This window comes from Sebastes umbrosus, chromosome 6 (genome assembly GCF_015220745.1).
Source record: "Sebastes umbrosus isolate fSebUmb1 chromosome 6, fSebUmb1.pri, whole genome shotgun sequence".
Lineage (NCBI taxonomy): Eukaryota > Metazoa > Chordata > Actinopteri > Perciformes > Sebastidae > Sebastes > Sebastes umbrosus.
This window is the reverse complement of record NC_051274.1, coordinates 18,300,925-18,313,812: the sequence shown is the minus strand read 5'-3', so window position 1 is coordinate 18,313,812 and position 12,888 is coordinate 18,300,925. Positions and strand designations below refer to the sequence as shown.

The following is a 12,888-nucleotide window of genomic DNA, read 5'->3' as shown; positions in this document are numbered from 1 at the left end:
AAAATCATGTGCCTGGTGCCATCAGGTGCTCCTAATGGCATCTACAAGATGTCACGTACTGGAGGAAAACAACCAATCAGAGCTGATCTGGAGTCTGCCCTCCAGCTGCCGTCTCTGAGCAGCCTTCAATCACTCGCAAACTCCGATCAAACGCTCAAACTAGGCAGCGCTGATCAAATATGAATCAATATTCTGTTATTGTAATGCCTATTTCTCGCCTCAAATGTTTTCAGAAACATCTTGTAGTGTACCGTTTAGCTGTAAAATGAGAATATTTGTGACCCAGCAGCCATGTTGAGATCAGTTGAGGAAACACCAAGCACCGCCCACCAGCCCGAGCACAGCCAATAGGAACGCTCTCTCTGAAATGACCTGTGATCGGTCAAAGTCTCCCGTCATGGGGTAGATTTATTAAAGCCTGAAAAAAGACTCATGAGGAGGCGGAGAAGTCTAGTTTTCTCTCAGAACACTTGAATTACAATATGCTGAAAGGTTATTATGGAATTTTTGTACAATGATGCCAAAAATATACTGCCTACCCCCCTTTAAGTACGGAAGTTACTTGACAAATAAATGTTGACGAAATTGCCGAAAGTGACCCACCCGTCCAACCCGGCTTCCTCCCTACGCAGTGTTTGTTGCTATTTATATTTGCTGGTTCACGATTATGTGGATGACATACAAATTGATTTTGTGGGTTATATATGAATTACAGTGCATTCATTTTCATAGGTATAGCTACGAACAGTGTGAGAACAGCCTGATTTAGTATATGTAATTAATTTTATCTCCTTGTATTTTAGGAGGTTGGCAGCATCATAGGAAAGGTGAGAATTCGTATTTTTGTTCTACTACAATTATATTGCATGTATGTATACTATAAAGGTATTAATTATTAAAGAATTACAGAATGATATTCCTTTATCAGATGAGGTTGATGTTTTAAAATGCTATGCCTGTGTCTAATGTTATGTAAATGCGTATTTATTTTCAATGGATCTAATTGATGCCTTTTATGTGGATTTATTCAAGCTTTTGTGGAATAATTTTCCTCTTCGTCTTGAAATCAAAGCAGAGCACAAAGCCCTCCAACAAAAAAATTGTTGTTTTGAATATCCCCATCCTAAATGTAATTGCCTTAAACCAACCCTCTTAAGACCTCGCCACCACCCCCACCACCCATAACGCAACCCAGTAATCCATCAAACAAAAACATTAGTGCACTGACTGCAAGCCTCCTGTTGAAACTGAGCTCCGAAGACATATTACTGTTGGCCCCTTGTGGGCACTTTAAGTGTCTGTTAGGAAGGGCCTGGCTGCTCTATGCTGCATCAGTAGCCCCAGCTATCACGCCTTGTAATACAACACCTACAAAAGACATCAATACGAGACAGAACAGGGACAGTGAAATAGACGCAGAAAATAAAGGAAAGAAAGATGTCACAATGGATGTCGCAGTGTGTTGCCGAAATCCAAATACCTAAAAGAAAATAGAGAAAAGAAAGAGAGATGAGCACACACATACTGTGCAGCTCGACGGAGAGAGGCACTTGATCTGCAGCACTTGGGCTAATGACTTGCCACTCCATCTCTTTGGCAAACCTCTCATCTCTTTCTCATCAATAGAAGGGCGACACCAGAATCACAATGCACCACGTATATAGTTCTCCTGGAATATAACATAAATAACAGTGTAGCCCAATGTGGGAGACGATAACAGTTTTTGATACTCTTGTAAGGAAGTGTTCGTCAGTGGATGCATGAAGGTGTGACAACTTGGATGGACTTAAGCCAAGGGAAAATGGGAGACAGGAGAAGAACCAATCTAAGAACCAGCAGAGGATGTGCTGCAGCGTGACACAAGTCTGACAAAATGTTCTTGTCCCTGGCAGGAGGTCTTCACACACACTCTATATGCAGCCATTACAGCAAGTGTACGTCCCCTTCAGACGCACAGATGTATTTGATATATCTTTTTAGAGACAGCAGTGCAGACGACACCGCTGCGACGCATAGGGCATTGAAACTCTAGCTGAAATTTGTTCTGCTGAATTCCAATCAGACTTTCGTGGGTTTGAAATAGCCGGTTTCACTTAGAGGTCGAGGACACTGTGATGTTTCAAACAAAGCACATTTGATTCTGTTTAAAGCTGTCCTTCATCTTCCCTTTTTTTCCAGAAAGGAGAGACGGTGAAACGAATACGAGAAGAGGTACTGTGTACACCATTGAGAGCTTTAAAGGAACAGTGTGTAACATTTCGGTGGATCTATTAGCAGAAATGGAATATAATATTCATTACTATGTTTTCATTAGTGTATAATCACCTTAAACTATGAATCGTTATGTTTTTGTTAGCTTAGAATGAACCCTACATATCTACATAGGGAGCGGGTCCTCTTCACGGAGTTCACCATGTTGCTCCACCATGTTTCTACAGTAGGCCAGAACGGACAAACCAAACACTGGCTCTAGATAGAGCCTTTCACGTTTTAACGTTACCTGAAGGCCACCGTAGTTCTCCGATCCGATTGTGAAAAAGCGGTAACGTGAGCCGCAGAGTGCAAAACCGTGGTACCGCCAGCCGCCATCTGACTTTCGTTGCTCCTAATAATAGTGTTATTATATTAAGGATGGCCTCTGAGCGAGGCGAACTGCGTTAGCGCGGTTTTGCATTCGGCGGCTCACGTTACCTCAATCTTGGAAAGGGAGGAGTGAGCGGAGGGGTACTCGGTTGTAATCTGCAACCACACCACTAGATGTCCCAAATCCTACACACTGTACCTTTAAAACGACAACTTCTCATCATCTGCATCAGCATACTATTTGCCATTGATGATATTGTTTTTTGTGTGTGTGCGTGTCAGCATGCCATACAGTCAAAACAAGAATAATTCAATCTCAGAGGGCCTCTAATTCTGGTCAGGATTTCTGGTAGTTGTATGTATTAATAATAAAGCTCAGTTCTGTCTGCCTGTTTGGGAGCTTTGAGTCGGTAAAGCACACAGAGAGCAGGTACATTGTTCGAAATGCCTTTAGGGCAATAAAGGCACCTTTTCAATTTAAATCCTCTCCCTCCATCATTCACTACCCCTCCTTTAGCTGCTCTCTCACCAAATCCATTTTCTTTCTTTTACTGCTTAAAACAACTTCCTTCTTCTCCGTCTGCCCCTCCATTACATTTTTTGTAAATCTCAGGGGTGCAGCCAAACTAATGCCGCTTGGTTGACTCTTTGTATTAAAAAGTAATTAGGCTGACACCGTGGCAGTACATTTGATTCTTCCTCTGGCTGCTAAGGTTTTATGTCGTACTTTATGAGGCAGATGGATAAACAGAGGAATAGTGAGGTCATGGGACAACGCAGCCCCGCAGAGCTGCTGGATAAACCGCTCACCCATGGTGGCCATCCATCCATTCATCCAGCCAGCCAGTTTTTTTGGCCTTTGTCACTTCCCAGCTGTATGAGCCTCATCCTGTCAGCCACTCCCCAGGCCTTTACAGTCACAGTGGGAGCATGACTCACTGGAGTGACTGGAGAAAATGTCCCAGCTCAGAGCACTGTCCTGCCTCTGGTCATGTGACTACAACTCAAGGACACAAAATGGAAGGGGAGGAGAGCAGGAGATTTGTCATCCGAGGGCAATGCCCCGGGAAGAAACTCTATTACTCTGTCAGTCTGAGATACAGAGATGTGCTCTATAGCTTTCAGTCTCACCTCCTTTACCTCCTGTCACTACTCCATCCCATGGCTGTGCTGTATTGTACAGTATGTCACTTTAAACACTTTGAACACAAGAAGATTAACAAAATTGTTTGACATTTTGGGAGATACGCTTGTTTGCTTTCTATGCTGAGAGTTAGATTAGAAGATCAATACCGCTCTCATGGGCAGATTTTTTTTAATCTTTGGACAGTCAGACTTGCTGTTTCCCCGTTTCTAGTAAAGTTAGGGTTAGTATGTATATGAAGATATATTCTAGGGATGTCACGTCGATGCCAAAATACTGAAAATGTGACGGTACTCGTTTTTTTCTACAGTACTGTAGGTACCGTCAGTGCTTGAGATCCATGTCGGCAGGACAAGAGCTAGTTAACGTTAGCTGTTAGCTCCGTGCAGGACTGTGCTGCTTACCGGCTGCTAACAGCTAACAGCTCCCGCTAACTAGCTCTCGTCCTGCTTCAACACGGGAGTTACCATTGATTTACATATGATGCATTCAGGCTCTATTCAGTGAAGATGAGTATTGGGCAAAATACAGTTGTTTGAAGGAGATGTTTTCACAGCAATATAAAATAAATAATAGAGAGGGAATTATGACCTGATTAACTTCCTAACAAAAAACAGTATGCAAACAGTAATAAAGGAGTGTATGTTAAAGAACATGGGATTAAATGTTTTACTTTTGTTTTTTACTGTCGTATCAAATTGGCATCGAGAATCGTGGAATTTCACTGGTATTGGTATCGACTTCTAAATGTCTGGTATCGTGACATCCCTAATATACACAATTAACCAATATTTTGATTTGTTTGGCCCTTTTTCTTTTAATTCAAGACATTTGCATGAGATGAGGTTATCTTATTTTAGCATAACAACTGGAAATGAAGGGAAACAGCTAGCCTGGCTCTGTCCAAAAGTAACACAGTCAGCGTAAGTGAAAACAACAAGTTGTGGTATTATGAGGGGTGCTGGTAGGTGGATTTCATAACTTTTGTACAGAGACTAGCTGTTTCCCCTGATTACAGTCATTATGCTAAGCTAAGTTAACAAACTGCTGGCTGTGCAGTAGCTTTAAATTTAACATATCTACTCATTTACCTCTAGGCAAGAAAGCAAATAAGTGTATTTTAAACTATTCCGTCAATGTAGACCATTAACTGACCTAATGACCTCGGCCCCCACAGAGCAGCGCTCGGGTCAACATCTCAGAGGGCTCCTGTCCAGAGAGGATCATCACCATCACCGGCTCCACAGACTGCGTCTTCAGAGCTTTCACCATGATCACATACAAACTGGAGGAGGTAAGTGCAACTGTAATGCATGCCGCTCATTGGTATCACATACGAGGGAAATCAGCTCATGTCGTCATGTCTCATAAACAGAGAAAACCAATCACAACATGTATGTAGCAAGCTTTTTGGAAGTCTGCAAAAAGTGCAAGAAGCCATTTCACCACATTATTACAAGAAATCATTTCCCGAGCTTCATCTCAACATTACCACTAATGTGCTTTTATTGCTATCGATTATACACTAAACTGAAGTGATGGGAGGCAAAATTTTAACCGTGTTTCGTAGCACTTTCAGATACGATTACACTGCAGACGAAAATGTGGGATAAGTAGATTTAGCTGCTGTTGTAAAAAACATTTTTGACTATTGTAAGAGGAATGACGTAATGTGTGTTGTACAGTAAGTTGTTCAACTACATTATTGTTGGTAGGGATGCACCGATACCGAAACGGATATCGGGCCGATACTGACTCAAATAGCTGGATCAGGTATTGGCGACAACGGGGACGATCTATTCAATTCAATTCTATGATTATATACTATATACATTATATACTGGAATTTGAATCCCTGGTTAAGTTTTGACCAATTTGTTGCTGCATTAAAAGGTTTACACTTAAATTGTAATTCCTGTTAATTTTGAAGATTTTTTTAGTAAGTTACTGGTGTACGATTTATTATTTTGATAATAAAATAACTGTAAATTTATATCTGTGTATTTAGTCGTTACATTTTGTTTTACAAAGTTAGGAAAGCAATGTTTAAGTCAAGCCTGATGTTGCCTTACACATAAAATAATGATCCCAGTCACTTCCACACAGTGAGGCATACAGCTTATTAATGAAACTCTGGTATCGGATCGGTACTCGGTATCGGCCGATACCCAAAGCCCAGGTATCGCTATCGGTATCAGGACTGAAAAAGTCGGATCGGTTTATCCCTAATTGTTGGGCCATGTCATGTAAATACTTTTACTTGGCAACACATGTTCAGTCCACTCATCAAAAGTACAAATGATGCTAATTTGTACCTGTTAATGAGAAGGATTTGTATACCTTCTCTACTAATGAATTATAGATGACAGGTTCCTTTTGCTATTAGTCCCCATGGTGACTGTCCATCACCGCACTAATTAATATGGTGGAATGAGAGCCGTCCTCACTCTGATTTAGCATCACAGGGTACGCTCTGGCAAGGAAACAGCTGAGCTTCCCGCTCAGGTCGACAGCCTTCAGTAAACACATGCTGGCTGGGAGCACAGTGCCGTATTCATTAAAGATCTTTCACACTCACCTCTCTCAACCCTGAAACTCTTGCGTTACCATGGCAACGTGTTGGCTGACCCACTGCGCGCCGCTTCTTCCGGCATAGTTGAGTTATTGTATATGTGACACATTTAATTAAAAACAAAGGGGGAATAATCTGCTTTTTGGCCATTGAGTATTAAACTTGGCATTTGTTTTGGTCTCAATAGTTTATGATTACACACAGGCACACTTTCATTTGGCAGTTGATCACTTGTGTGTGTTTCTGTCCGTGTTTTACGAATGAAGTTTTCCCCAATGGCTGCCACATGAACGCAAAAATACACGTTTATGCAAATTATTATTATGATAATTTGAAAGAAATTCACTACATGCAGTACAGTATGATGCATGTATTTTGTTCCCAGGTGTCGAGGCACAGCATGCGTGAAAGCCACATAATCTGTCTGTGTTGGAGTCCATATCCTGCAAGCAACACAATATGCTTTGGGGATTTAAGCCCAGCTACTCTTTGTGTGAGCAGTGCTTGTGTTACCCGCTGTATAATTTCCGCCAATTCGCTTTGAGAGTTTCTCTTTTTTTTTTTTTTCGCTGTCACAGGGAAGTATGGGAACGTTCACAGTTGTTAAGATGTGGCTCATATTTTTAGATCAAATCAAGAAAATGACGCAGAGAGTCTTGTGATTGTACAGACGAGCTACGTGCCCCTCTTCTAATGAGACGAGACGTCAGAGAGCCTGATCCGCCTCACTAAATATAGACACGGAGCACAGAGCCACATCTGAATATGCTTTTCAAATACAAAGTTCACAGTTATTGGAAGCATTTTGCAGCTCCCTTCATGGATAAAATCCCTTGAGGTTACACTGCCCCCCCCTTAAGTCAAACTCTGCTAATTTTACTGGAACACAAACCGTTCAAAAACAAGCAACGAGCTCTGCATTCTGTCACACATTTTTGTTGTGGGTTGAACTCTGATGGGAAGAGAGACAGCGCAGCGTATTTACATTTCAAAGGTTCACAGAGACACACTGTTCATTAATTAAAAGCTCAATCTCCACCCACCGGAGAGCAGACACAGGATGTTTGCTACCTGCACTGTAAAAACACTCATCAAACCAGTGAGGCTCTTGATCCAAATACATACCATTCATTATATAGGCTACTGTAGATAACAGACATGTTCTGCACCCATTCTTTCTGGGGCTGTTATTGTCATCAGACTTTGTCAGTCGCATATGTTGATATGCATTTTAACTTTATCTACCGAGGGTTTGATGATAAATAACTGAGTTCTATCATTAGATTTTGTTGTATACCTTTAAAATGAACCATACCAACCATGATCTATCAAACTTTAGAAATTTAAAAGGATTTTTCATTTAATTTTTTCAGTCTCTCAAGAGTTTTCCTCAGTGTGTGTCCAACATTCCTGACAGTTTAAAGGAACATCTCATTGCAGTTTCATTAGATTACAAGAAAAAAGACCAAGGAAATGAAAATGAATGTACTGTGAATCTGTACATGTATATATATATATATATATATATATATATCTTCACATTATATCCTCTCATTCAGTTCTTTTCAAAAGATCAGTGGAAAGAACCCCCAAGGTGAGCAGGTTCAGTGTGCTTGCAGTAGGAAGGACATATGGACAATATGTCCTAGCTCAAATACATGCAGCAGAGTGAAAATCTCAAAGCATGATTTGCACACAGCTGGTGCTGCAGTTGACGTTCCCCTTTCATGGAGAATTCAGCAGTTCATATGAATGATTGAACAGCCTTTTAAGACCCCACACAGGACTGAACCACTTCTCCTACATAGCTGGCCGGCCTCCTGTGGACTCCCAGCACATAGTGAAACATACAGATACTGAGGTTAATTAGTACAGATGCTGGATCGCTCTTAGCTCCACCTGCCACTTCCAGTATGGATCCTATATGATTTTTTTCATGTTCAATTCATGTCGGTGCAGTAGAACTTGAGCTTGGCTGCGTTGGGATTGGTTCATCCCAACTCCATTCTACATTTATGTTTTTTTGATTTTTTGCAATACTTGCTTTTAATTTTAATTTCATTTTCTTGTACTATGTTTATTAGGGCTGGGACGACACAAAGTGTTTCCATACTTTACTGTATGTTTAGTGTTTACCACTGTGGATCTAACATGTGAGGGTTCAAGTCGTATCCACGCCGACCCTCCGCCGTTTTGGGCAGCTGTGGTTTGTTTTGGTTGACGGATACGGAACAGATATGAAGTCACCTTATTCTGACTACAACAATAAAAGCGGTAACTTCCCTCTACCGCCGCATAAACTCAAATGAAGCAAATATATTAATTCTGGCATTAAAAAAATCTATTTTAAAATCATACCAAAAAAAACAATCGCAATACATACAGTAGGTGAATCTATTTTTTTCCCACCCCTAATGTTTATGCACCAATATACCAAAGCAATAACACGAACTGGATTTAAATTCAACTCCTCTTTACTCCTAATTATTGGAGATAAAAACCCTCCAGTAGCTTTTCTCTCCCTCCATTTCCACCTTGACCCCTGCTGCCTGATCTCTCCCTCTGGGACTCTCTCTCCCCTCTCTTTCCTCCTCTCTTTCCTCCTCTCACCACATTTTTTCATCTCCCTCCAGGACCTGACTGCGCTGGTGGCCAACGGCACCATCAGCTCCAAGCCACCAGTCACCCTGCGGCTGGTCATCCCTGCCAGCCAGTGTGGCTCTCTCATCGGGAAGGGAGGGGCAAAGATAAAGGAGATCAGAGAGGTGAGCAGCCAGAACAGAAAATCTACCCCATCCTCCACGTCCTTGCTGCACAGGCTGGACGAACACTAAAATATGAAGAGGACAAATCTGCTTCTATAGATGAGGGAAAATAAACTGCAGCTGGAAGGGAGAGATATTTCATTTTCCACGGGTTTATTTGACCTGCTTTGTTTTCTGCCCTATAGTCACTAACAGGAGGACTTACACTAATAATTTGTATAAGTCCCCCTGCATGCACTAATATATTTTAGGTATGCATTAGAAGCTCTCATTCAGTATATAAATATGATAAATTTAGAGAGGTGGTATTCATATTTATCTACAGCAACAAAATTGTATAAAATAATAACTGTATGAATAATTTGTCATAAATCATAAAATGCAAATTGCATTTGAGTTACAGACGAGTGACATATGTCAAAAAGCAGATTTACATAAAATACAAAAATATAAAGATGCACTAGCAGTATTAGTAAGTTGTGAATAAAGAGTCTAGCAGCTCTGTGAGGCCACGCTTGGACACTGCGGTGCTTTGAGCTAAATGCCAACGTCCGGTTGCCAACATGCTCACAATGGCAGAGCTAATATGCTGATGTTTAGCAGGTACAGTGTAAACCTCTTATAGGGATCACATCTGTCCACGTCAAATTGATCACTATAAGCAGATGATTATTATAACAGAATTTCTTTTCTTTTTTTGTTATTTCTCATGCAGATTACCATCTAATTGACATTTGTATATTCATTACATGAATATGAAGTAATGACTGAATTTTATGTTTCAAAATACAGTACAGCTGTTTCAAATACATTTCAAATTACTGTACAAATTAACTTACTGTACTGTGTATAATTCACATACACTATAATACAGTACAGTATAGAAAATATGGTTTACTGTACTTGAAATTATAATTAGGTTATAGCCTAAAACAATATTGTGCTGTTTACAAATACAGTAACTTCAATAGTGCAAATGGGCTACTGAGCCACAGCTTTGTGGTGGTTTCAGGCCTGAAAATAAACTGTATTTTAATATAAATATTTAATGTGAAAAAAAAAAAAAAATTCTTTCCATATGTTTTGTATGAAAAGACCCAAAATGAACACTGTAAGTGAACTACTTGATTACTATTAGAAAATGGTTTAAACAGCATTTGTATAGGAACGATTCTGTCCCAAGCTTTTTGTTCCATGTAAGCAGTTGATCACTATAAGCGGTTTCCACAGTATAATGTGTACCACGTTCATTATCTTACTTTATCTGGTTAGCATGCTAACATTTGTTAGCATAGCAGCAAACACAAAGTACAGCAGAGGCTGATGGGAATGCCATTCATTCTGCAGGTATTTGATGATAAACCAAAGTATTGGATAACTTCAAATTTTGACCTAAAGATGGTGCTATATAAAAAGTCAGGGGATCATCAAATCTCCTGCGGGGAACATGAATGCGTGTACCAAACTTCATTATATGTTTTCCAATAGTTGAGACATTTCACTCAAAACCACAAATGTCAACCTTCAGGTGCCGCTAGATGAAAAGTCAGGAGATCACCAGAGTCATTGTGGTTCATCCTCTGGGGACCATGACTGTCTGAACAGAGTTTCATGTCTATCCATACACTAGATATTTCCATCTGGACCAAAGTGGTGGTATCTGCACTTAGGTTGGCACCAGACTAAAATTGGATTTAGGCTATTAAGGCAGGAAATTAGTGAGACAATGCAGTCCGGATAGATAACAACAAACAGTATGACTCAGCAGTGGCAACTTTGAAAGGGAAAAACTCCTGACTACATTTAGGCCCAGTTGAAACATTAGGATTAAACGTATTAGATCTGTTGCCAGAGACGTCCGACACTGTAACTTTAGCTCTGTGCTCATCTACTAATAGTGTCCCTCTTATTTTACTTTCACGGGTTTTGGCATCCAGCTGATTTTCTGCGGTTAGACGGATTTTCTTGTTGTGTTCATAACCCAAATTGGTTTCAGTAACAGATTTGTTTTGTTTGGTTGCTACAGGACGCATACAGAGGCATTTTGTGATGTGTGTGGTTCAACAATGGCCTCCAAGTCTGATAGAGACATCAACAAATGTACATAAATCTTCACAAGCAGTCCTTCTTGCCTGCAGACATGCTATATTAGGAATACATCAGCTAAAATTGAGGGGAATTACATCTGCTGACCATGGGTGACTTCATTTATCTCTAACCTGACAGGACTTGACGTTAAACACACTACAGCGTGGCCAGTCTCCGTCAGTAGAGGTTTAAAATATAAGTTCAGCAAAGCCAGCAGGAAGGAAGGAGGCACAGAAAGGAGCCATGGCAGAGTAATAACGGCCTGTCTTATCTCCGGAATCAAACTAATCTTTTTTTCTAAAACCCCTATCATTTGCAGAGCACCGGAGCTCAGATACAGGTGGCAGGGGATTTGCTGCCCAACTCCACTGAGCGAGGGGTGACGATATCTGGGAATCAGGAGTCTGTAATCCAGTGTGTCAGGCTCATCTGCACAGTAATCCTGGAGGTAGGAAGCATACCATATTCCTCTCTTTACTCCACATACCCACACCTAGAGCTGACATGTTGTCAGAACTCTGCTGCTGCAGCTACGTGAAGGAAATTATTGCCATTGACGTGCATGTTTTCATCTCACCAGCAGTTATTGTCTATTCCGCTGCAGCAGGAGTTAATGCATTTTTAGTAGGCTGTGTTAGTCTTCTGTGTTATGTAATGCCATCTATGACTGAAATCGACAGCTGAACACAGATTCTGTAGCATCATCCTCATCTAACACAGGATATATCAAGGAAGTGCATAATTCCTTTTCATCGGAAGGAGTCGAAAGGTGCAGCTCTCGGGTCAGAGCTCAGTATTGTTGGAGAGGACACTAAGCTGCTAAGAGAAAACAAACTGGCCTGCAGCAAAATCTGTCCACCTTTAGACAACAGCTCTCTTGAGAAAATCGAGGAGATGATGAGAGAAAAACAACCCCGAGCACAGTTTCTCCCTGTGTGTTCATGGAAGTGCACAAGTCCCTTTTGTTTTAGCATTGCAGCTGGACCTGACTGACTAATTGCTAGTTTGATCCAGTTTTCCAGGGCTTTCTTCAAAGGCTTGCGAGTTTCATTAGGATTCTGTACCAGCGGCTTCTTCCCGTTGGCTCCGAGATTTAAATTATGCAAAGTTATACAAAGAATTTGCTGTGACTGCTCCCGCAGAAAAGATGCTCTACATCTTAAACCCCAAAACAGTATCGCCAACATTGCAGTTGCTCGATAAGATATACGGCGTCATGTACTCTGTATAATCTGCTTTTCTCATTGGTGTTTGAAGAATTTTATCTTCAAATGTCTCCTTGTCAGTGGATGCTTGATTTATCCAGAGGGCACACCACTGCAGAGCCAGCAGCTCCGATGCAAACTAAAGCTCAGAGCTATTATCCACAAAGAGCTCGCACTACACGGCTTCAATAATTCAATGAATGACTAATATTATCAAAAGGAAAACAAGGAAGGGAATAATGTCAGTGTCATTAGCAGTTTAGCTCGTCATTAATTGTTATTGTATCTTAATGTACCAAAGAGTTGCACACCATTTGCACTAAGTGTCTCACTCTTTGACGTCATTTCAGAGTAGATTATTCATGTCTATGAGATTTATGTTTATTACAACCTCTGACTCTTGTCTTGTTTTTAAGTCTCCCCCAAAGGGTGCCACCATCCCCTACCGGCCGAGCCCCTCCCCAGCTGCTCTCCTCATCGCAGGGAACCAGGTGAGAGATTCTACTACATACATGTCGGGATCTAGCACAG

General features: G+C 40.9%; 2 protein-coding genes across 3 annotated transcripts in view; one reads left to right on the top strand and one right to left on the bottom strand.

The window, feature by feature from the left end:
• LOC119489592 (poly(rC)-binding protein 4-like) overlaps window positions 1-12,888 on the top strand; it is a 42,397-nt gene that overhangs the window by 15,420 nt on the left and 14,089 nt on the right. For both annotated transcript variants that reach the window (XM_037772248.1, XM_037772249.1), the window contains exons 3-8: window positions 804-827; window positions 2,179-2,211; window positions 4,905-5,021; window positions 8,933-9,064; window positions 11,472-11,600; window positions 12,774-12,848. In XM_037772248.1, the coding sequence (XP_037628176.1) occupies window positions 804-827; window positions 2,179-2,211; window positions 4,905-5,021; window positions 8,933-9,064; window positions 11,472-11,600; window positions 12,774-12,848 (510 nt within the window). The remainder of the gene's footprint in view (window positions 1-803; window positions 828-2,178; window positions 2,212-4,904; window positions 5,022-8,932; window positions 9,065-11,471; window positions 11,601-12,773; window positions 12,849-12,888) is intronic.
• Window positions 1-12,888, bottom strand: part of LOC119489590 (dystroglycan-like) — a 73,936-nt gene that overhangs the window by 49,209 nt on the left and 11,839 nt on the right. The gene's annotated exons all lie outside the window — the stretch shown is intronic.